The sequence below is a fragment of the Lampetra fluviatilis genome, chromosome 53, assembly GCF_964198595.1.
Source record: "Lampetra fluviatilis chromosome 53, kcLamFluv1.1, whole genome shotgun sequence".
NCBI lineage: Eukaryota > Metazoa > Chordata > Hyperoartia > Petromyzontiformes > Petromyzontidae > Lampetra > Lampetra fluviatilis.
In genome coordinates, this window is record NC_136327.1 from 6950514 (window position 1) to 6975733 (window position 25220).

General features: G+C 44.9%; 1 protein-coding gene and 2 non-coding genes across 4 annotated transcripts in view; all 3 read right to left on the reverse strand.

Moving 5' to 3' along the window:
• DHFR (dihydrofolate reductase) overlaps window positions 1-16907 on the reverse strand; it is a 47167-nt gene extending 30260 nt beyond the window's left edge. Inside the window, exons 1-4 of one of the 2 annotated variants that reach the window (XM_078879078.1) lie at window positions 16656-16907; window positions 14125-14246; window positions 10401-10447; window positions 1572-1677 (exon numbers count right to left, since the gene is read on the reverse strand). In XM_078879078.1, coding sequence (XP_078735204.1) covers window positions 1572-1677; window positions 10401-10447; window positions 14125-14225 — 254 coding nt within the window. In that variant the 5' untranslated portion in view covers window positions 14226-14246; window positions 16656-16907. Of the gene's footprint in view, window positions 1-1571; window positions 1678-10400; window positions 10448-14124; window positions 14277-16655 lie in introns of both variants that reach the window. The other variant, XM_078879077.1, reaches the window with a different exon arrangement.
• A 3561-nt stretch (window positions 16908-20468) lies between these two features.
• TRNAR-ACG (transfer RNA arginine (anticodon ACG)) lies at window positions 20469-20541 on the reverse strand. Its single transcript has one exon. It is a non-coding gene; the product is annotated as a tRNA-Arg (tRNA).
• Window positions 20542-24169: 3628 nt separating this feature from the next.
• On the reverse strand, window positions 24170-24242 carry TRNAR-ACG (transfer RNA arginine (anticodon ACG)). Its single transcript has one exon. It is a non-coding gene; the product is annotated as a tRNA-Arg (tRNA).
• Between the last annotated feature and the right edge of the window lie 978 nt (window positions 24243-25220).

Consider the following 25220-nt stretch of genomic DNA (forward strand, 5'->3'; position numbering starts at 1 on the left):
CGACTCTCAGCCTGCTAAGGTTGCAAGGTCACCAGGAGATGGCAGTACAGCAAGCAGGTTCGTGACCAAGCCTATGTAGACGTTGGCGTGTTATTTCCACGAAGGCGTGGGTTTCCTTCGGGTACTGTTTTTGCATGTGAGTTTCATCCCATGGTGGCTGTGCGGTGGCCTGGAGCTTTCAGTATAGAAATGGATCCTTTCATATATCTGTGCGGCGCTTTACACGTCACCCCCTTGTATGCGCTGCGAGTTTTTCCCAGGCACTGCTGCTTCTTTCTCACGTGCAAAAAACTCACCGATTGACATTGGCCAAATAGAGGTGGATCTCGGGGACGGGGACGGGGGGGGGGGCTGAGCTAGCGCTGCTGAGATCTTCTGTACTGAATATCTGCTTCCTGTGATGAAATGGGGTTCTCAACTGCTGTGATGTCTCAGCCCAGTCACCTACTGGTCCCAGCCCGGCTACAGATGTTTGTGCAAATAAACCAATAAATTTGGTTTTGCTACATACCAGCTCTGAGAATGAAAAATATCTGTTTCACTCACGTGACGAACATCATTCTCTGTTGCAGGGTGGGTGGGAGGAGAGGTCACTTGATGGGATCTCAGAAGTGGTTCTGTGACATCTGCACACTTTGTCTCTTGGCATGACGCCGATAGCACGATTGTACTAAAAGTGGAAATAAAGATAAAAAGTTGCACTGGCCAAACATCTCAAAGAAGGGAGCTACCTGAAATATGCTTTGATGGCTCAGCAAATGGAGAAAAAAAACTGTAAAGGGCTTTTATTATTAATGTCCTATTTGCAGAGAAATTCATGCTTCCATATTAATGTCTTCACAGGGGTGGGAGTTGACCCACTGAACCACTGCAATCTGTCTCATTGGCAGCCACTTCTCTCGAGCCGTGTGTGTACGCACAAGAGCCCATTCACACGCTCACGTATACACACTCGGCACGTATCGCACGTGTAGCCTTAGGCTGCAGACTTGGGTCGAGTCCTGCGCTGTCGATAGCACATTATATATAAAGCTGACGATGGTGACTGTTGTGGTTATATTGTTGGTGGTGGTGATTATTGCATAATAGTAAAGATGATATTGATGACAATGATGGCGATACTGATAATCCTAATGCTGAAAATGACAATTATGTTGAATCCTATGATAATGAAGATGATAATTAAAATATAAGAATGGCAATAATGAAGTTCCCACTATTTCTACCCAAAACGACCATAATGATGGAGATGATGCTGACAGTGATGATAAATGAGAATAATTAACGATGACAACTACAATCATAACAATGTTGATACTTTCATTATGACAAGCACCACGATGATTAAAATTCCAGAATAAAAAAAAATTAAGCTGCTGCCAATAACATGACACCAATGTTGATGACACAAACATTGAAAATTATGACATGAACGATGGTGATTCATGGCCATAGAATGATGATGACATTAATGATGGCAATGGTATCGATGACGATGACAATGCCTTTGATCATAGCGATGATGATGGTGACGATGTTGTTGTTGATGCTCTTACACTACAAGCACGTACTTCAGCTCCCGACTCAGGACGATGTTTATGCGATTTTTGAGCGGACGTTTTTTTTCGGGGATTGAAAACCACGTCTTGCGTCCCATGATCACCACGTTCTGCTTTCCTGCACACACCAACAACACAAAATTACACATACACACACACGTATTGACAAAATGCAATGTGTAGGCCGAACAGAGGCTGGTAGGGCAAGTGCTGCTGGCCAGTACCACGTCCCGCCACCTTTATCTCCCCACTGCTAATATTTTCACACCACACTAGGCACTCATTTAAGGCTGAGTAGGTCGAGGGGAGCCCAGGACTGGTTCAGACATTTGCCACTGATGTTGGCCATAAGCGGGAATCGAACTCGGGATGCTGCGTTCGTAGTGTAGTGCACTATAAATGTGCCAATGCTCCCCATAAACACACAAAGACAAAAGATTCCCTGTATCTTACCGAAAAAAGGCTTTTTTGTCTGTGTCCGTCCGTCTGTCCATCTGTCTGTGTGGACGCAACTTGCGAAGGATTTGGCTCGCGAACTGTGGGGTTTACGCTTTAAAAAAGTAGCCGGGTACCACGCCGTAAACCCCTGGGTGAGCCAGCGCTATTCCGTTTTCCCATACGTCAACTTTAAAGTAGTAAAATGTGCTCTTTAGTGAGATTTTTCTTTATTTAAATATTTCCCCGCCCAAGCTGCCCGGGAGTTGCCCCTGGCAAAGCACGCTAGTCATCGGTGGAGGGTGGGGGGGATTTCTCATTCGCGTTCAAAATGCAACAAAAAATACACGCAACGCTGAGGTAAATTCGTCAAAGTGTCATGTCCTCTTCTCACCCCCCCCCCCACCCCAATGTGTGTACCTACTACTATAAGGTCGGTAAATACTAATATTATAGCGCTTAGATAGTAGTATTGTAGCGCGGGCGGGGGGATGGTGGGGGGGGATAGCGGCCCAGCCCCCAGCCTCGCCGGCTGGGCAATCTAGGCGAGGCCGGGGGCTCTGCATGGGACTAGGCCTCACCATGGCACTCTGTCAGGTGAGTACGTTGTGCTATAGAGTCGATATATACTGCTATAGAGCCAGCATGTACTACTGTAGTGATAGCAGATACCACCACAGTCAGTATGTACTGCTGTAATCATACAGGTACCACCATAGTCAGTATGCACTGCTGTAATCATAGCAGGTCCCACCACAGTCAGTATGCACTGCTGTAATCATAGCAGGTCCCACCACAGTCAGTATGCACTGCTGTAGTGATAGCAGGTCCCACCACAGTCAGTATGCACTGCTGTAGTGATAGCAGGTACCACCACAGTCAGTATGCACTGCTGTAATCATAGCAGGTCCCACCAGTCAGTATGCACTGCTGTAATCATAGCAGGTACCACCACAGTCAGTATGCACTGCTGTAATCATAGCAGGTACCACCAGCCGGTATGCGCTGCTGTAGTGATAGCAGGTACCACCACAGTCGTTATGCTTTGCTGTAGTGAAAGCAGGTACCACCAGTCAGTATGCACTGCTGTAGTGAAAGCAGGTACCACCACAGTCGTTATGCTTTGCTGTAGTGAAAGCAGGTACCACCACAGTCAGTATGCACACTTGTAGTGAAAGCAGGTACCACCAGTCAGTATGCACTGCTGTAGTGAAAGCAGGTACCACCACAGACGGTATGCGCTGCTGTAGTGATAGCAGCTACCACCAGTCAGTATGCGCTGCTGTAGTGATAGCAGGTACCACCACAGTCAGTATGCACTGCTGTTATCATAGCAGGTACCACGACAGTCGGTATGCACTGCTGTAGTGACAGCAGAAACCACCATAGTCGGTATGCAATGCTGTAGTTAAAGCAGGGGCCACCAAACTCGGTATGCACTGATGTTGTCATAGCAGGTACAAACACAGTGGGAATGCACTGCTGTAGTTAAAGAAAGTAGCACCAAAGTTGGTATGCACGCTGTAGTGAAAGCAGGTTCCACCACAGTCAGTATCCACTGCTGTAATCATAGCAGGTACCACCACAGTCAGTATGCACTGCTGTTATCATAGCAGGTACCACCACAGTCAGTATCCACTGCTGTAATCATAGCAGGTACCACCACAGTCAGTATGCACTGCTGTTATCATAGCAGGTACCACCACAGTCAGTATGCACTGCTGTAGTCATAGCAGGTACCACCAGTTGGTATGCACTACTGTGGCGATAGCAGGTACCACCACAGTCGGTATGCACTGCTATAGTGATAGTAGATACTGCTATCGAGTTGGTAGATACTGCTATATAGAGTTAGTAGACACTAAAACAGTCAGTATATACCATTACGGTCATTAAATACTGCTAGTCAGTAGATACTACTATACAGTCAGTAGATACTACTGTAGAATCAGTAGATTCTGCTATAGCATTAGTAGTTACTACTATAGTCAGTGGATACTACTATAGAGTCAGCAGATACTACTATAGAGTTAGTTGTTGGTACTATAGAGTCGGTAGATACTACTGTAGGGCCAGTAGATACTACTACAGGCAGTAGTTACTACAGTCAGCAAATACTACTAAACAGTCAGTAGCTACGACTGGCTCAGTAGATACTACTGTACAGTCAGTAGATATAACTACAGAGTCAATAGATACTACTTACTCTGTTGTATGTAGGGTGTGTAGTTATATATACCTTCGCGGGGGTAAAGATATTTTTTGAGGGGGGTTCGACAATTTTCGGAAACCTTTGAGATCAACTATTTACCCCACACTTTCTATAACTTTTTGGACTTGTGCAAGCCTCTTATAATTTTGTTGGTGGAAAAATGGACAAACGGCCCACCAGGCTTTCACAATACCTTAGTATCTGTGTATGTATATGTAAGGTTTTTAAGAGAAGTTTTGAAATATATTTTTCGCCCGGGCAACGCTGGGTACTTCCCGCTAGTAGCCTATCAAAGGCTGTTGGGGAAAGTTCTGTACACATGTACACACCTGAATACACAACAGTCATTCACCACCAGGCAACGCTGGCATCACCACAATATGTTTGCCAGGCTAGGTGCCCATGTGACGCCACAAGGAGTGGAGAGGGTTTGCCAATGGGACTTCACGTGGCAGACACGGTTTTAATGGATTCAAAACCTGTATAGCTGCTTGCGGCAAGTGCTGTTATAGTGAGCAACAATGAAGGTGGGCACAGCTTACGAGGGGCGGTGTGGTCAGAAACACACCAAACCACCTTTGCATTCCTAGTGTTGATGTTCTTACACACTGCACTAGGTACTCACAGAAGGCTCAGTCGACTTCGTGGAGGCCCAGAACCAGGTCAGATATAATTTGGCACTGATGTTACGCTGTGACCAGGAATCAAATCACAAGATATTAATCACTGTGCTTCCACTCTCTACCCACATAGTAAAAGATCCACACTTATGCTTGCGGCCAGTCAGGGTAAATGCTGTTTGCCAACACCGATTAAATTTGGCAGTGCAGACATGAAAGTGGTGTGGCAAGCCTCAAGCAAAGACGTTTTGTCTCCCCAGTGCTTATGCATTTAACACAGCGCACCAGGTACATATCTTATGCTAAGTCGACCCAGGGAAATCCCAAGACAGGGTCGGATATCACTCGACATTAACGTCAGCGGCAAGCGGGAATCTAACGTGCTTCGTAATGTTTGCAGCGGGGTGCACTTATCACTAGGTCACACTGACAGGTACAAAGACAAAGATCCCCTGTATATACCACACAGGCTGTTGTGGCAAGCGCTCTTCGTGAGTGTGGATATATACGCCTACATGCAGGCATGCACACACAAGCCCGAGATTTCAGGGAGCACAATGAGCGGGCGAATCGATCACACACATCACAGGCACCTAAATAAAACCTGGCCACACAACACACAGCACCGTTTTAGCAATACTAATTAGGGCAATTTAATTATCAGACAGGGCGGCGCAGTGCTTAAAGCTCTTACAAGTTTGCCCATTCAGAATCCCTATCAGGAGTAAACTCGCTCACAATCATCAACCTCACCTCTATGGAGTCGATAAAATTAGTATCATTTTGTGGTAATCCGAGGAAAAAATTTGGAAATTCTGCAATTAGTGTGCAATGGACATTGGAAGTATGTACTGGACGATGCTCGTCTTGGCATACATTTTGGACCGCGTTATTTGTTAGCAATGGTGTCACACAAACATGGACTGTTCAGCACACTGTACTGCAAGCTGTCAGGGTAAGTGCCGTTCGTGAGCACCTACTAAGGTCAGCACGGCACATGAGGCGGGGGGGGTGATTTGGCCGGCGCCACACGTGCCCAAGTTTTTGTTTCGCTGATGCTAATGTTCACACACACATACACACCCCGCACAAAGTACTCAATCAAGGCTGAGCAGACCTAGGGGAAGCTCAGCCCAAACTCTTGATACTGGTGTAGTGCGCCATAGCTTCTTCCACACACCAGAAGGAGAATGACTGAGTTGTCAATGCAATAACAATGCGACAGATCGTTATACAACACAAATCTTCAATACAATAATTGCCTGTGGAACAGGCGTTAGGATTTTAATTCTGCTGAGCCAATTCCACAAACCATTACCGGTGAATATTCCTCTTGACCTTGTTCTAAATGGGAAATAAATTGCTGCCGAATTCCACGGAGGGAGATTCAACATCTGCCGTGAAACCCCATTGATTTTGGGGTGTCAAGAGAAAATAATGAACGATACTTAACGCTTGCCACGATAGCCACAATGCCATAAATTCTGTGCATTGGCCTTGGTGCAGCGGTGGTTGACGCACTGTGTTGAGCTTAAGGTCACGTTACCCTTGCAAATGAGAGTATCCTGATCTTTATAGTTCTCACCTGGTTAAACAAAATATACCTAAAACACGACACAATAACCGGCCACAGCTAACATCAGTCTTCTTACTTATATAAGTAATTTTTTGTTTGTCTGTCTGTGTGTCTGTCTGTGTACGCAACTTGCGACGGATTTAACTCGCGAACCGTGGGGTTTATGAATAAAAAAAAGTACCCAGATACCACGAAATAAGCCCCGTGGTGAGCCAGCGCTATTCGTATTTCACATCCATCAACTTAAAAGTAGTTAAATTAACAATGTATTACTATTAATGATTATATTACTATGTTGAGCGAGCGCCAAAGTACGCATCTGCGCATGCGCGAGAAAGCTGAGCCGTGGTTGGCCCGAGCAACGCACACACGCGATTGGTGGGGGGAGGGGGGAATTCTCATTCGTGTGAAAAATGCAAAAAATATGCACACAACGCTAAGGTAAATTCTTCACAGTGTAATGTCCTCTTCTCCCCCCCTCCCACCCCAATGTGTGCAGTTACTACTATAGAGTCAGTAGATGCTACGACTATAGTCCATAGATAGTGGGGGGGAGTATAGCAGCCCAGCCCCAGCCTGCCAAGGTGCCACCTCGGCCGGCTGGGCAATCTAGGCGAGGCCGGTGGCTCTGCACGGGACTAGGCCTCACCACGGCACTCTGTTAAGTTAGTAGTTTACTGCTATAGAGTCGATATATATTATAGAATCGGTAGATATGACTATAGAGTTGGTAGATACTACTGTAAAGTCGGGAGATACTACTGTAGAGTCGGTAGATACTACTGTAGAGCCGGTAGATACTACTGTAAAGTCGGGAGATACTACTGTAGAGTCGGTAGTTACTACTGCAGAGTCAGGAGATACTACTGTAAAGTCGGTATATACTACTGTATATTTAGTAGATACTACAGTCAGAAGATACTACTGTAGAGTTAGTAGTTACTACTATAGTCAGTGGATACTACTATAGTCAGTATTTACTACTATAGAGTCGATAGATACTACTATAGAGTCGGTAGATACTATAGTCAGTAGATACTACTACAGTCAGTAGAAACCACTAGTCAGTATACTGCTGCAGAGTCGGTAGATACGACTATAGAGTCAGTAGATACTACTAGAGTCAGCAGATAATGCTATAGAGTATGCAGATACTACTATAGAGTCATGAGATATTGCTATAGAGTTAGTAGTTACTAATATATTCAGTAGATACTACTGTGTAGTTCGTATATACTGTCAGTAGATACTACTACGATCAGTAAATACTACTAGTCAGTAGAGACTACTATAGTCAGTGGATACTACTGTAGAGTTAGTAGTTACTACTATAGTCAGTGGATATTACTATAGTCAGTAGTTACTACTATAGAGTCGGTACATACGACAATAGTCGGTAGATACTGCTATAGTTATTAGATACCAGAGGTGTGGACTCGAGTCATGTGACTTGGACTCGAGTCAGACTCGAGTCATGAATTTGATGACTTGCGACTCGACTTGGACTTGCATAACAATGACTTTGTCCCACCTCTGTTAGATACTACTGCAGAGTCAGTAGTTACTGCTATAGAGACGGTAGATACTACCGTAGTCAATATATACTACTATAGTCAGTAGATAATACTACAGCCAGTAGATTCCACTAGTCAGTATATACTGCTGCAGTCAGTAGTAACGACTATAGTCAGTAGAAACTGCTATAATCAGCAGATACTGCTATAGCGTCAGCAGATATTATTATAGACTCAGTAGATACTGCTATGGAGTTAGTAGTTAATACTATAGTCAGTGGATACTACTGTAGTGGGTTCTATTGAGACGCACTCTTGAGTATGGAGGCAACAAGTTTTATACACTAACACAACACAGGTAATTCTACAGTCACGGGATAACGACTAAGGGTGGTGACCACCTTGGATAGCTGCATAACACTCACGGGAACACTATATAATCTGCCGGGCCAGCGAACACATTGCCCAGCTCTCGACGTCTTCTCTCACGCCCGAAAACTGAGGATCCAGGACTTGGCGGGCAGGCCCCATCTCTCTTCAGCTGCACTCCTATGACGGCGACCCCGCCGGCCTCTCCGCCCCGGTTTATATCCGCTGTGGGGTGGGCCACACAACCTTCCAGATTCTTCTCGAGGGCTCTGGTACCTCATCACGTGTCCCACTCACCCCCCGTTGGGGGTAGCCCCTTCCATCTCGTCCGGTCACGTGTCCTCCCGGGTTCACCCAAAGGCCACGTCCTCACGCGCTCTCTCTCATCGTTTCCAGGGCCATGCCCCTACAACACCCCCTTCCACTGGGTACTGTGGCTACCCTCTAGTGATGTCTAGTATGTCACCACACTACTATAGAGTCAGCAGATACTGCTATAGAGTTAGTAGTTACTACTATAGAGTCGGTAGATACTACTGTAGGGTCAGTAGTTACTACTACAGTAAGTAGATACAACTATACAGTCAGTAGCTACTACTGGGCTCAGTAGAGACTACTGTACAGTCAGTCGATATAACTACAGAGTCAGTAGATACTACTATAGAAAATAAATAGATACTACTATAGAGTCAGTAGATACTACTGTAGAGCCAGATACTACTATAGTCAGATACTACTATAGAGTCACTAGATACTACGCACGCTATTGTATGTTGGGTGTTTTGGTATATATGCCTACGCGGGAGGGTCGACAATTTTCAGAAACCTTTAGGATCAACTATTTACCCCCCACTTTCTATAACTTTTTGGACTTCAGCAAGCCTCTTTTAATTTTGTTGATGGACAAATGGACAGACGGCACGCCGGGCTTTCACAATAGCTTAGAATTTGTGTATGTATATGTTATGTTTTTAAGAGACGTTTTGAAATATATTTTTCCACCGGGCAACGCCGGGTACTTCCCGCTAGTATCTTATATAGATTAATATAGTGACACGAATATTTAAAATTGTGACATGAACAATGGCGATTCATGGCCAAATAATGATATTAATGATGGCAATGGTGGTGATGATAAGAATGCAGATGAAGGTAGCCATGATGATGATGACGCTGACAATGTTGTTGTCTCATTGTCTCGTGCCCTCTTCTTTCCAGAGGGGTGGTGGTATTCAGCACCTCCCTTCACTTCTCCCGGCCCTACATGAGTCTCACCGTATTGTCAGTCTCCATCCCTGTCAATTAACTTCGTCATCCGTCCATCGCCTTCTTGCTCTACCTCGGGAGCTCTGACCAGATTGTGCATCCTTGTACTGTGGCCTTTACCAGACAACCTAACGTCAGTGGCGAATGATATATGAACCTATCCCGAGCTTCTCAATTCACCAACCAGTATGTAGCAGCGCGGTGAAGTATGGTGGAACAAACCCCCATAATGAACACGGTTTGGGGAGGCCTTCATCCAGCAGTAGATTGACAAAGCACTGAATTTTACATTGGCCTTACAGTCCACCCCTTATTACAGGATGACAACCTTAAAATAAGTGTCTGGTATTTGTAAATTATTACTATTAGGCATTTAAAGATGCATTTATTTATTGATAGATATATTCTCACACTACCGATGCATACATCCATTGAAGCGTGTAAGATTAAATTATTTTGAGGTATCCACATGGCTCAGAGGTCAGACCGCTGAGATCCTGGGTTTGAACCTGGGTTTCAGCTGAAAACGAAACGGCCAGTGGAAGCAGATTTCACAGAACTGCTTCCAAGATCCCTTTAGTCACCCGGGGGTGCACTTCCCACACACTCTGCGACAGAAAAATATTCATCACACGGCAATAAAACTGATAGTTTTACTTCTCAGAGCTAGAAAGCATCCAAATTAAGTTAACAATTTTTGAATGACATAATGCGAGGAGTTCTGTGCAGTCACCGGTGACTGGAGACCATCATCTTGCTACACTTGAAGACCCAGTATAACCGCGGGCGACTTAAATTTCGATTCATAGCCAGGATCTCAGCGATGCCTTGTTCTTTTGCTTTAAATACCTTCAGCTGCAGCAGCAGTTATGGTCTGGAAAAAGTCGAAGTCTATCCTGTAAAAGATAAAAATCACAAACAAAGTGAGAATTACGTAAACTTCAAGACAATTTGTTATGCAATGTGCCAAGCTGGATTGTATTCACTCTATTTTAAACGGTCAACTATTCAACACCCCCACTGAACTTGCTTTCCAGTATTCCACTTCCCAAAAATGTATACGAAAGAATAAAACACAAAAAAATGAAAATGACGTCCTTAATTTAACCATGAGAGAAGCACCCATAAAGTCGCTTTATATTTATTGCAAGAGTAACCTGGAATTGCACGGGCCTGATTGCCATGTGTTCAAATGTTCTCATGTGTGACGATGCCTCGATCACCAACAATGGGATACATCAGTGACAATGTGTTTCACTACTTTAATTCAGAAGTGAATCTGACCCCTTATTTAAAATTGTGTAAATTTGGCTGTGTCTTTTTGCAGCTCTTGTCATTTAAGATAAAGAAAATTAGTATAACTAAACCACTTTATTCAAAATATAATTATAAAAAACTGAATTTGTCATTCTCTGTCACTCTATCAGTGACAGAACTTGATACATTTTTTTCATGCAGTCAGTTAAGGCCTCATTTTGACCAGAATGAACCGGCGACCTATGTTATGAATGCTGACCTAGGTTTGACCCATCACCTTTCACCTACAATAAAATTGCAGGGTCTCATACATTTCTAAAAGGTTTTGCTCGAAGTTTTTAGATGACTGTTGTAAATTGTTTCACGAAATTAAACCACGACATTTCATAACCATTTTTTACTGTCATAAAAAATGCCTTCCAGCAAAATGTTGTTTGGCACTGAGAGAGAGAAAACAATGTACTGTACACGACATCGTTGCACTAACTACTCAATATACATACTGCTGCATTGAGGCAACTGATATTACCATGTTAATTGGCTGTAGTAATTACATTTTCACTGTGTTATTTAAAAGTTTGTGACATTTCACCTTTCCCCAGCAATTCAATGAATTGTCATAATTTGGCCTCAAAATTTTATGCAAGAATTTATGTTTTTTTGTCCGACATGCATGGTATCAATTACATTGTTTTTTTGGTATTTTCACTCCATTAGCTCTGATATCGTTATCATGTCATTTGCATAAAATAGAGAAATGATCACTTTGCAAAAGCACAATTTGAAGCACGTATCATGAACGTAAGAATGATCAGATCATGCTTAGTTATACATGTAGATTTTATGGACAAACACAGGATGGTAATTCTACAGTTCAACTACTGGGAGAATGTATTTGGACAAACTGGCTCCAATCACTGGGCTCTTAAGGCTGCCACACACACCTGCATACCGCAAGTGTGAATTAGGGTTAGGATGCCCTCTGCTGTTGGTGGCTATGCACACGTACGTCTGCCAATCATATCATGCCGTTAACCCATAATACCTGGTCAACCAATACTTGTGGTCTCCAAGCAGCGGGCCTTCTACACTTTACGTGGCCTTAAACTGAACCTGGTTTGTCAGAAACAGTTTGTTAACATCACTGTCATTTAATGGTGACTGTTGCTGTGTATTTGTGTATGTGGGAGAGTGTGTGGATTAACTCTGGCTCCAGTCACCATGAGGGGTGGACAGTCGTCTACTCTAAACAACAGGGAGTGGCTCTTCTTCTGAACAAAATTATGAAGGGGACGTGGGAGGATGGTGGTGAAGTATGGGAAGCCGTAAGCCCCAGGCGACTGTGGGCTCGCCTCCCCATCAACAGGAGGTGGTAAATGATGGTGGTTGCTTATGCCCCCGCTGAAGATGAACATCAGTGCAGGCAAGGCTGATGAGTCAAATGCCATCTATGGCCCCCTGTCACAGGTGCTAGCTAAAGTGGCCCCACGGGATAGTTAACCTGTTTGGTGACTTTAATACCCGAGTGAGTCATGACACCGGCACCTGAACAGGAGTGTTTGGAAGACGTGGGCCAGATCAGCTCAAAAACAACAGTAGGAGGCTGCTAAACTTTTGTGCAGCCAATGGGTTTGTAATTACCAACACGCTGTTCCAGCATTGGCGCATCCACATAACATCATGGATGCATGCCAGGTCCAAGCAGGAACATCTGCTGGACTATACTGTGATGGAACAGCGGATGCGGGCCCATGTCCTTGACACCAGGACCTACCATGCAGCTGATCTGCCCACTGACCATTGGCTTGTCATCTGTAAGATGTGGCTGCCATTCTTAAACTCTGGTGGTGGGTGTTCATCTTGGACCCCATTCAAAACCAGTAGCCTGGTCTCAGGTAGTTGATGAAAGATGCAAATGAGAATTTCATCATCGCTTGCAGCTAGGGTTGGCATCGCCCCCCCCTCCTCCTGATGCCGAGGGGAAATGGACGAGGTTTAGAACTGTGGCTTATGCAGCTGCAATGGGTGCTTTGGGTACACGGTGCAAACCCCCCCAGAGACCCTGGCTGATGGAGGTGTTACGGCTGGCTGAGAAAAATTGACAGGCCCACTGCCGATATAAAGCAATCTACATCAGAGAATGAGGCTAACCGCCTTCGCTCTGAGGTTCGGAGAGCCGTACAGCACTGCAAGGATAAATGGCGGTCGGAGGTTACTGAGGAGACGGAATCTGCCTCAGTAGCCCGCGGTCACAAATCACTCTTTCATTCCATCAAAAAAGCTACTTGCAGCCCCACACATATCACCATCCTTAGGGCAAAGAAAGGTGGTCTGATCTCTAACCCCCAGGAACAGGTTTGCAGATTTACTGAGCATTTCTGTGAAGTCTTCTTGGGGGAAGGGAAATCTCTCAGCCCAGAAAACATCATGGGGCAAAGTGGGAATTACCCTGTTGAGGCTGCAAGTGCCTAAAATATTGAAAGTAGTAGTTACCCCCTATGAGTGGCTGGCTGAAGTGCCATTTGTTGCAAATGTTTTCTTTCATCTGCAATTTGCCACAACGCTTTCCCTCGGATAAGTGGAGTAAATTTGCAGATAACCCTACAGATAATAAAATCCATGGAATTGAAAATGATCCTGTACTCCGAACATACTTCTCTGCTAGATCTTTGGCGAACTTGTAGCATGTTTTACGTGTCTTAGTTAGCAACCATGTCTTTGATCCATTAACTAAAACTTACAATATGCACATCTTCACACAAGTCAATGAATAACATTATGGAGTTTCCAGCCACAAAACACCCCCGTGACTGCATGCTAACTGGTCATATAACTGTACGACAACCCGTGACAGAAAAACCCATCATCAGCATTGGTCATCAGCATATAACCGAGAATCACAAGATCACTGCGGATGTCACATTGGCACAATTTCCTTGCTGTCTTCATCATCATCATGCCATGGTCTATCCACTACTAGGTGAAGGCCTCTCAAGCCAACAATATTCCTCAGAATCCTGTGAGACAACAACCCACCCAGTAACATGTGCATGAGCCAATTTCATCACTCCATCTCGTGTTCCACCGCAAGGCTGTTATTATTATTGACCATCGTTCACCATCGCCGCTTGTCTCTTTAGTTCCTTTCCATCTTCATTTAGAAACGATGAGCTCTGTCAACCTCATTCTATTTTGTGCTAGTTGCACTGCTTCCTTTTACTTATAGCATGGTCGAAAAGAACCAAACGTAAAAAATTGATCAAACGGACAAATACATTCGCGTAAAATGTGGTCAGACCCGACGACGCACACTCACTTGAGATGTTTGGGGCTCCACGGGAGATCGCCCCTCATGCCGATGCCCATGTTCTCTGTCACTGCAGCAATGAGGTCCAAGTACTTGCGTCCACCAGGCATCTTTACGCGACCAGATAGAACCTTAAAATAAAACCCAAACTCAATTGAAGACTGAGAACGGGATAGACCAAGACAGCAAGGACAAAAAAACACACAAATGAGACTTACAAAGACGATAAAAAAAAGGAAAATCAAGCATTACTCGTGGATAATGAAACAATTTCCAACGTGTACTTTTCCTTGGAAGTACAATACTGTACTTGAATAGCAGTACTGAAGGGTGTCAGGGCAAAATGTGTTTGCATAGTTGCTAAATTGTCCTTTTTTGCGCTGGTTTGTGTCTTAGCATTTTGGGCCAACGCTTTGATCATTTAGCATACCTCTAAACCCGTTTAGCCGTATTCTTGTACAGGGAAATTTCGTTTTCAGGTTCATACAGCATACAGCCGTTTCAATACGGGCAACATTTTTTAAAATATTTGTTTGTGTTTCTCCCTTGTGATGTGACTAAGTAGCATGAACGTTGAGGTTTATAAGGGCACGGTGTGACAAATAAGGTCTGAATTAGTCTGTAATAAGGTAGGGTACTGATAAGGGGTTGACAAGTATGAATTTTGCCGACTTCCAATAAAGTGAGACCCGAAGAGCAACACAACTTTATACCACAGTGTAGCTCATTTTACACAAAACACGTGTACCCAGCCTTTGTACATTATGCAAACAAAACCATCGGCAAGTTCCTCAAGAAGTGCAGTGTATTCAAATAAATAAAGGTCACCGTCAACATTTTATTGGAGCCGGTCACCACTGACATTCGCTTAAATGTGTTTTCATGGTGACCCAACCAAAACACGGGAACCGCAGTGCATTTCTTCAACAACTGATAACGATTACGGTTTTTTTTGCACAATCTACAAGTGCTTTCACACGTTTTTTACGTGTTTATTTGGAACTTTAGGTGAGAGTTGGGCAAGCGTGAAAGGGCGAAGCACATCTAAGGAGTAAAAATGCCAATCAAAACAATGAATGCACACAACTCCGTAAAAACCCGTTCGTAGTGAATGAGGAAAATAAATCCTAGAACACAACAACCCCAACAGCCGACAACGGAAACATGAAACGGGCCACAAATAAAGCAGGCGCGAGTTGAGTTGAGGTCTGATGATGATCATCATCATCAGAGTTTACAGACGCCTAAGTCGTCACCCGCACATGCACACAGTGATTCAATGACACTGTGTAACCCAGTAAACACGTGCGACGTTGACTCAACGTAATCTTAGGTTTTTTCGGTAAAGTCACGAAGGTAAAAAAAACAATAATAGAAATAAATTGTATTTTTTATTTTTGTGATTTATTTTATTTATATTATTATTTTTATTGTTTTTTACCTACGTGACTTTACCGAAAAAAACCTAAGAGTATGAATCCTTGCAGTCACGAAAGCTTCAAATCTAGAGTTGACTCAACGTCCCACGTTTCCTGGGTACATACTTGAGCACTGTCCCCCACCTTTAACGTGTCAACGCAATTGTCACGACTGGTGAAGGCCTCGGCCCGCCACATCTGACCAACACATCTCGCCGGTGGAAGTCCAGGACCCGGTGCTTATATGAAACACAGAACTCAAAAACGAAAGCGCCACCATCCGATGTTAGCCACGACGAAAACTGCGATCGGCTTCTAGATTTGAAGCTTTCGTGACTGCAAGGATTCATATTCTTAGGTTTTTTCGGTAAAGTGACTTTACCGAAAAAACCTAAGAATGCGATCGGCTTTCTTGTCGGGATTTCAACAGCGCCGGGGTGCGCTAACCGAAGCGCCACCGCTCTCGGCCCAGCAGCGATATTATCGATTTGCACGTCTTGTAGTGCGTGCAAACACCGAACTTATTGCGTTTGAGCTGCTGTATAATTAGTGGTGCTGTATAATTAATGGCGCTTCGCTGTCGTGCGCGAGTTTTAATGACCCCTCTAAACCCATGCACAGCAAGTGCGGCCCGGGCACAGGGAGGAGGACTTCGTCCGGCAGTGGACTTGCAAAGTAATTCTCAATTGTTTGTTATCATTAATGCTAACAAGTACTTCTCGCCTATCGATATAATATTAAGACGAATGGGTAACAATTCGTAAAACGCAACGGCAACATAAACCACGGATCCACACACACAACCCTTCCGAAGGTACAGTGATAATAAAAGACAACTTTCGCAACGAAGTTTGAAGTTCCTGAGCGCGGATATCTGGCAACCTAACAACGTCGATTGCAACGTGGCTCAAACACCACCACCACCCCCAACAAACACAACAAGAGAGGCAAAAACCTAGCCGACGTCGTGAAACACACGCAGTGTAAAACACCGCGTGTACAGTTACACCCGAATTGAGCGGGAAATAATAAACTTTTACATTCTGCTCACAGGCACCCGTGACAACAATCTATGCCATATCTCTGTATGTGTGTGTGTAAAACAAGATGTACTATTCGTACCGTACGACGAGAAGAGTTCGTGAAGGTTGTCCGTACGGCTGATTGTGGATGCGGGAAGTTTTCGATGTTGGCGCGAAACGCGACTGCGATCAGCTGAGCTAAGCCACGCCCCCTCCTCTGTTAACTCCACCCCCTTTGCTTCGGTCCACGTCACTCACAGCAGATGAACAACAACACAAAGGCATCGCTAGATGTCGCTACAGGAGACGTTTCACTGGTAAGGAGCCTCCTGGTTACACACCAGCCCACAGGGGTGATTGTGTCCGTCCGTCGTGCATCCAAAAATGGGAGGGGTGGGGCTGGGTAGAGAGGGGAGGATGGGGAGGGGCTTGGTGGAGAGGGTGGGGCTGGGTGGGGAGGGGAGGGTGGGGAGGGGCTGGGTGGGGAGGGTGGAGAGGGGCTGGGTGGGGAGGGTGGGGCTGGATGGGGAGGGGAGGGTGGGGAGGGGCTGGGTGGGGAGGGTGAGGCTGGTTGGGGGGTGGGAGGGGTGGGGCTGGGTGTGGAGGGGCTGGGTGGGGAGGGTGGGGAGGGGCTGGGTGGGGAGGGTGGGGAGGGTGGGGAGGGGCTGGGTGGGGAGGGGGGTGGGGAGGGGAGGGTGGGGAGGGGCTGGGTGGGGAGGGTGAGGCTGGGTGGGGAGGGGAGGGTGGGGAGGGGCTGGGTGGGGAGGGGCTGGTCACCCCGTGGTGCCCTTATAAAACTCAACGTTTAACCTACTCACGCCGGCTTGTGCCCGCCCTCACAGTCGGGCATGTTTGCGGTATACACCACGCCGCCATTGACCCTGGCCATTGACCGAGCAACCCAACGTTCCTAACAGCTCCCTCCGCAGGAATGTGTTACACTGCAGCGGTCCCCAAACATTAAATGACACCAGGGATCGGTTTCGTGGAAGACGATCCTTTCACGGACCGGGGGTGGGTGGGGGATGTTCATCATTGGGTCTTTCTCCCCTTTTGCAAAGAAGCTCTCCAGCGACGTTTGTTTTTTTACTCATTTTGGCTACTCGGGGTTAGCTTGTGGACTTACCAAAACTGTGACTGAGACAAGTGCGCAGTGCGGGACGGAAGTGGTCAATAATAAAATCATGGGGGGGCCACGCGCGGACTCACCGCTCTCACCTCCTGCTGCTGTGTGGCCCGGTTCCTAACAGGCCACGGACCGGGGGTTGGGGACCACTGATTTAGAGCAGCTCAAAAACATCACCCCGTGGCGGGGAGAACATCGCCAATGATTGCAACAAGTTAGGTTCCAGAAGGTCTGTTCGTAAGTCCCAAATTTACACCCGTCAATTCTAAACACGTTTTACGGCATGTATACTTAACACGGGGAATGGCTTTAAACGTCGTATACTCTCCTGTAGATGTAGATGCCACTGGTTCTTCATGTTCTGCAGATGTAGATGCCACTGGTTCTTCACTTTCTGCAGATGTAGATGTCACTGCTTCTTTACGTTCTGTAGATGGAGATGCCACTGGTTCTTCATGTTCTGTAGATGGAGATGCCACTGGTTCTTCGTGTTCTGCAGATGTAGACGCCACTGGTTCTTCACTGGTTCTTCATGTTCCGTATATGTAGATGCCACTGGTTTTTCATGTTCTGCAGATGTAGATGCCACTGGTTCTTCATGTTTTGCAGATGTAGATGCCACTGGTTCTTCACGTTCTGCAGATGTAGATGCCACTGGTTCTTCACGTTCTGTAGATGTAGATGTCACTGGTTCTTCACGTTTTGGAGATGTAGATGCCACTGGTTCTTCATGTTCTGCAGATGTAGATGCCACTGGTTCTTCACGTTCTGTAGATGTAGATGCCACTGGTTCTCAACGATCTGCAGATATAGATGCCACTGGCTCGTCATGTTCTGTAGATGTTGATGCCACTGGTTCTTCATGTTCTGTAGATGTAGATGCCACTGGTTCTTAAAGATCTGCAGATGTAGATGCCACTGGTTCTTCATGTTCTGCAGGTGTAGATGTCACCACCGCCATCTATTGCGGTTAAATCAAGTCCCACAATATTAATAGCTTTACCAAAAAAAAGCATTACAGTTAATTCAAGTACTGTATGTTAACGGTAAAGGAGGCATCTATGCAATGAAGGGTATAGGATGCGTGTTGATTATGAGCATCGTGTAGTGATTAAGAGGTTAGAATGACATTATTTGCTATTGAGTTGGACACCAAAGGTAAATAATTGATTGGAGGGTGAGATCCCAGCAAAATGAGAATTATTTTTTCCCGAAACTATCAATTGCCCCCCTTCTACACACTGTCCGCTCATACTAATATACAGCACCGCATCCCTAATGCACGCTTTGAATGAAATACGCAAGTTAGTGGGACATGCCTGTACAGTTAAAGTGGCCTTGGGTCGAACACCTCCCTGGAATGGATGATCGTACGGTCTATGAGAAATTGTATTTGTCTGATATTTGGTTAATTCCCGATACGCCACCTTCGAACTTGTGTTGTCGGCCGTGAACAGTTTGCACCGTAGAAGGGATGGCGCTTGAGAAGGATTCACGGAGGGGCCTCCATAAATGACGTCACGCACCTGGGGGGGGGCGGGGGGGTTCAGCCATTTGTGACGATGTGTGACGAGTGGGGGGGGGGGGTTGAGAAATGTGACGTCACATCAAAATGCGCAACTCTAAATAAATATAGACAACACGTTCTACTTAATTAAATAGACTTTTTTTCATAAATGCAGCATTAAATACGCACTACAATGACAATAGTTTAAAGCGATTTGAAGCATGTTTTATTTTCAGAATGGAAATATGGTTTGGGGGGGGGGGCAGAGCTTTGTGACGTCATATTTGAGGGGGGGGGGTCTGACTTTTTGTTACGCCGCGTGACGAGGGGTAAAAAATCGTCCAAAATCGCGTGACGTCATTTATGGACGGCCCTGGAGTAGCAGAACAGAGGGATCGCTCGCTCGTGAAAGAACGTCCGCTTCGGAGACGAAGCGATGACATCAGCGCGTGTCCAGGTGCTAGGTGGATTGCTACCACTGCAAACAATCGTGATAGACGACTTCGGGAGAGGCCTTCATCCAGTAGTGGGTTGATCCTGGCGGATGACACTGATAGAGCAAGTGACACATCTTCTTGGTTCTTTCGGTAAAGTCACGTAGAAGGGAAGTTATAAAATAATAAAAATAAAACATAATAAAATAATTATCACGACGTTTCGGCCACAACGCAAGCAGCTGTCCTCAGGTGAAAACCAGGTCTGTCGGGGAGACAGCGTCAGAATTATTTTATTATGTTTTATTTTTATTATTTTATTACTACCCTTCTACGTGACTTTACCGAAAGAACCAAGAAGATGAATCCCTGCAGTCACGAAAGCTTTAAATCGAAATTTTATTATGTTTTATTTTTATTATTTTATTATTTCCATTCTACGTGACTTTACCGAAAGAACCAAGAAGATGAATCCCTGCAGTCACGAAAGCTTTAAATCGAAATTTTATTATGTTTTATTTTTATTCTTTTATTACTTCCCTTCTACGTGACTTTACCGAAAGAACCAAGAAGATGAATCCCTGCAGTCACGAAAGCTTGAAATCGAAATAAAATCAAGTGACACATTTTCGCCACTAGGCGGCAGGGTGTCCCTGCACAATAAACGGCATGAAATCCCCTCCCGCCCGCCACATCAATTCGCTGTCTTACCGAAATGAAACACTTTTAGAAACTGACGCGACATTTAATTGGTCGAATTACTTCGCAAAAAATAACACTCAGCCACATTTCGTGCTTAAAAATTTAATTTTACATAGGTAAGTTTAAAAATAAATAAAAGCGACGCGAGCCAGGCAGGAGTCGAACCTACAATCTTCTGATCCGTAGTCAGACGCGTTATCCATTGCGCCACTGGCCCGATACGGGGTGGTCACTAAGAATTCCAATGCAGCTTTACACACACCGTTTCCGACTTACACGTGGCCCACTTTGGTATGTGTGGCCAAAAATATACCAAGGATTGGTGTACTTCTCTGAACAACTCTTATTTCACTTGACAGCACGACACTTCGATTAAAATACATTTAAGACGTAAGTATGAATCCAACACGTACGAGCCTAAAATGAGCAGCGGCAGCATCGTAAGACATGATATATTTACTGTACTCATGGAATGACTTCGCCGGCCGTCACCATATCCTGCACACAACGTGATTTCGGCAATTGATCTCTGTGATGGGCATTCTCTAGATGTGATGGGCATTCTCTAGATGTGATCGCACATCCCCTCTCACCTTGGCTGCCACTATTTGGTCTCGACTAACCGTCAATATCTCTCGAAGCGATGTTTTCTGCCAAAGCCAACCTTTTGTATTTGAAGTCAAGTTAAATGAGCAACTTAAACTACAATTAACATGAAAAAATCATCTGGCATTCTATACACATCGAGATAAAAAAAAATCGGAAATTTTTAAATAAAATCACCCAAGTACGCCATATTTTTGTTTAAATCAGTCCGTTACATTACGAATTTAAATACCCTTCACGAAGACAGAACACAATAGTATCATTCAAACATCACGATAATCAAATACACAGCCACAAGCCAGACAGGAGTCCGAACCTACAATCTTGTGATCCATAGTCAGATACGTTATCCATTGTGCCACTGGCCCAATGCTCATTAGTTGTTGTCACACCTGTCTGTACAGTAACTGTGGCTGTGTAAGTGCTGGGTGCTGGTTTGACTCTTCATTGCTACTGGTCTATGTACTCGTAGTGAAGTGATAGAAGGGCTTACAGGCTCCCTTCGATAGTACAGTTGGTAGAGCAGAGGACTATAGTTGGTTTGTGGTTGAAATCCTTAGGTCGCTGGTTCGACTCCAGCTCGAAGTAGGTTAGTTTTTGTTTCACCAATTTTTTTCCAATTTATTAAATTATTGTTCATACAATGAAGGCTCAACGCGCATGACGCGCACATTAGGAAGGTGTCTTTTGGGCCAAACCTGGGCTTAAAATGCACAAAAAGAATAGGGCATTCGTAGTTTAGTCAAATGGGTTTCTACAGATACTTTGATTTTGACTTGGTGGATCTGGCTTCTTTTCTCATGGTGGTCTGCAAACTTTTCCAAAATATTGTTGAATGACCCATGCCTTTTTAACAAATGGCCACATAGATTCAGAAATGCACATCAATAGACGTTTTCATTGCAAATGTTAATTTAAAAAATCACTCACATTCACCATATTTTCGTTTAAATCAGGCCATTCCTCAAATGTTGCGACTTTAAATGCCCTTTAGAATGATAGAATGAAAAGGAAGCATCACGCTAATAAATCACACACCAACGAGCCAGGTAGGAGTCGAACCTACAATCTTCTGATCCGTAGTCAGATGCGTTATCCATTGCATCACTGGCCCCCTGTTACTTAGCTCTTGTCAGACCTGTCTGTACAGGCTGTGTAAGGACTGGATGCAGGTTTGACTCTGCATTGTTACTGGTTTATGTACTAGTAGTCAAGTGATAGAATAGGTTACAAGGTTCCTTCGATAGCTCAGTTGGTAGAACGGAGGACTGTAGTTGGTTTGTTATTGAAATCCTTAGGTAGCTGGCTCGAAGGAGGTTGGTTTTTGCTTCACCAATTTTATTCCAAATTATGAAATTATTGTTCATACATTGAAGGCTCAACGCGCCTGATGCGCACATTAGAAAGTGTCTTTGGTCCAAACCTGGTTTAAAATGTACAAAAAGAACAGGGCATTAGTAGTTTAGTCAGATGGTTTTCTGCAGAAAATTTGATTTTGACTTGGATCTGGCTTCTTTTCTCATGGTGGTCTGCAAACTTTTCCAAAATATTGTTGAATGACCCATGCCTTTTTAACAAATGGCCACATAGATTCAGAAATGCACATCAATTGACGTTTTCTTTGCAAATCTATATATATAAAATCGCAAATCTGTCTGTCTGTCTGTGTGTCTGTGTGTCGCCGGACCATACGCAGTTTCATTGGATGGCGGTTGCCCCTGGCAACGGGTAGCGACGCATTCGCTGCGGTGTGGACGCCATTTTTAATTCCCGTTAAAAATATGCGCACGCATTAACACGCGACTCTGAGGTAAATTCATCAAAGTTTCACGTCCTCTTCACTCCCCTCCCACCCCAATGTGTGCAATTACTATTATAGGGTCGGTAGATAATAAAATTATAGCGATTACACAGTATTATTGTAGCGCGGGGGGGGGGGGGGGAACGGCACCCGTACCCAGCCTCAGCCGGGTGGGCAATTTAGGCGAGGCCGGAGGCTCTGCACGGTACTAGGCCTCGACACCCACCACGCGACTCTGAGGTAAATTCATCAAAGTTTCACGTCCTCTTCACTCCCCCCCCACCACAATGTGTGCAATTACTATTATAGGGTCGGTAGATAATAAAATTATAGCGATTACACAGTATTATTGTAGCGCGGGGGGGGGGGGGGTAACGGCCCCGGTACCCAGCCTCAGCCGAGTGGGCAATCTAGGCGAGGCCGGAGGCTCTGCACGGTACTAGGCCTCGACACCCCACCCGTGTCAAGCGACGACTTTGTGGTATAAACTCGATATACCCAGCGTTGCCCGGGGGGAAAATACATTTAAAATCTTATGAAGACTTTCAAACATTACATACCAATGAAAAAACAACTGTCTAATTACTTTTAAACCCGACGCGCCAAGAATCGATTCTTTAAATGTTGACTGTACAAATAGTCATTAAGCTGGGTGAGCGTACTGCCAGTCTATAAAGTAGACTGTAGCCTGCTTATTAAATTGGGTGAGTGTACTGCCAGTCTATAATGTAGACTGTAGCCTGGTTATTAAGCTGGGTGAGCGTACTGCCAGTCTATAATGTAGACTGTAGCCTGGTTATTAAGCTGGGTGGGTGTACTGGCAGTCTATAATGTAGACTGTAGCCTGGTTATTAAGTAAAGTTAGTCAATTTGTAACACGTAGGCTTTCGCGACCATTATTCATAAGCAACGTTATTGGGTTTAGATCGCCATATTTATTAATGTGTTGTAACCCTCCACCACCCGACACGGCCAATCAGTAAAAAAGTGTCCTGTTGATAAAAGACTAATAGTTGGTAGTGAGGGGAACATTTTATTTTGCGTTAAAAATGCTTTTAAAATACACTAAACGCTCAGGTAAATTCTTCACTGCGTGATGTCCCCCCCACCCCGATGCGTGCAGTAATTACTACTATACATTTGCTAGATGCTACCACTATAGGCCGTAGATATTACTGCACAGCGGCCGAGGAGATCGTGGCTGGGGGGGGGGGGGGGTAGCAGGCCATCTGTGTATATATGTTAGGTTATTAAGAAATATATTTTTCACCCGGGCAACGCCGGGTACTTCTGCTAGTGTTAATTTAAAAAATCACTCACATTCACCATATTTTCGTTAAATCAGGCCATTCCTCACATGTTTCGACTTTAAATACCCTTTAGAAAGATAGAATAAAAAGGAAGCATTCAAACATCACGCCAATAAAACACACACCCACGAGCCAGGCAGGAGTCGAACCTACAATCTTCTGATCCGTAGTCAGACGCGTTATCCATTGCGCCACTGGCCCCATGTTACTTAGCTCTTGTCAGACCTGTCTGTACAGGCTGTGTAAGGACTGGATGCAGGTTTGACGCTGCATTGTTACTGGTTTATGTACTAGTAGTCAAGTGATAGAATAGGTTACAAGGTTCCTTCGATAGCTCAGTTGGTAGAGCAGAGGACTGTAGTTGGTTTGTTGTTGAAATCCTTAGGTCGCTGGCTCGAAGGAGGTTGGTTTTTGCTACACCAATTTTATTCCAAATTATGAAATTATTGTTCATACATTGAAGGCTCAACGCGCCTGATGCGCACATTAGAAAGTGTCTTTGGTCCAAAGCTGCCTTAAAATGTACAAAAAGAACAGGGCATTAGTAGTTTAGTCAGATGGTTTTCTGCAGAATATTTGATTTTGACTTGGATCTGGCTTCTTTTCTCATGGTGGTCTGCAAACTTTTCGAAAATATTGTTGAATGACCCATGCCTTTTTAACAAATGGCCACATAGATTCAGAAATGCACATCAATTGACGTTTTCTTTGCACATCTATATATATAAAATCGCAAATCTGTCTGTCTGTCTGTGTGTGTGTCTGTGTGTCGCTGGACCATACGCAGTTTCATTGGACGGCGGTTGCCCCTGGCAACGGGTAGCGACGCATTCGCTGCGGTGTGGACGCCATTTTTATTTCCCGTTAAAAATATGCGCACGCATTAACACGCGACTCTGAGGTAAATTCATCAAAGTTTCACGTCCTCTTCACTCCCCTCCCACCCCAATGTGTGCAATTACTATTTTCGGGTCGGTAGATAATAAAATTATAGCGATTACACAGTATTATTGTAGCGCGGGGGGGGGGGGGGGGAAACGGCACCCGTACCCAGCCTCAGCCGGGTGGGCAATTTAGGCGAGGCCGGAGGCTCTGCACGGTACTAGGCCTCGACACCCCACCCGTGTCAAGCGACGACTTTGTGGTATAAACTCGATATACCCAGCGTTGCCCGGGAGG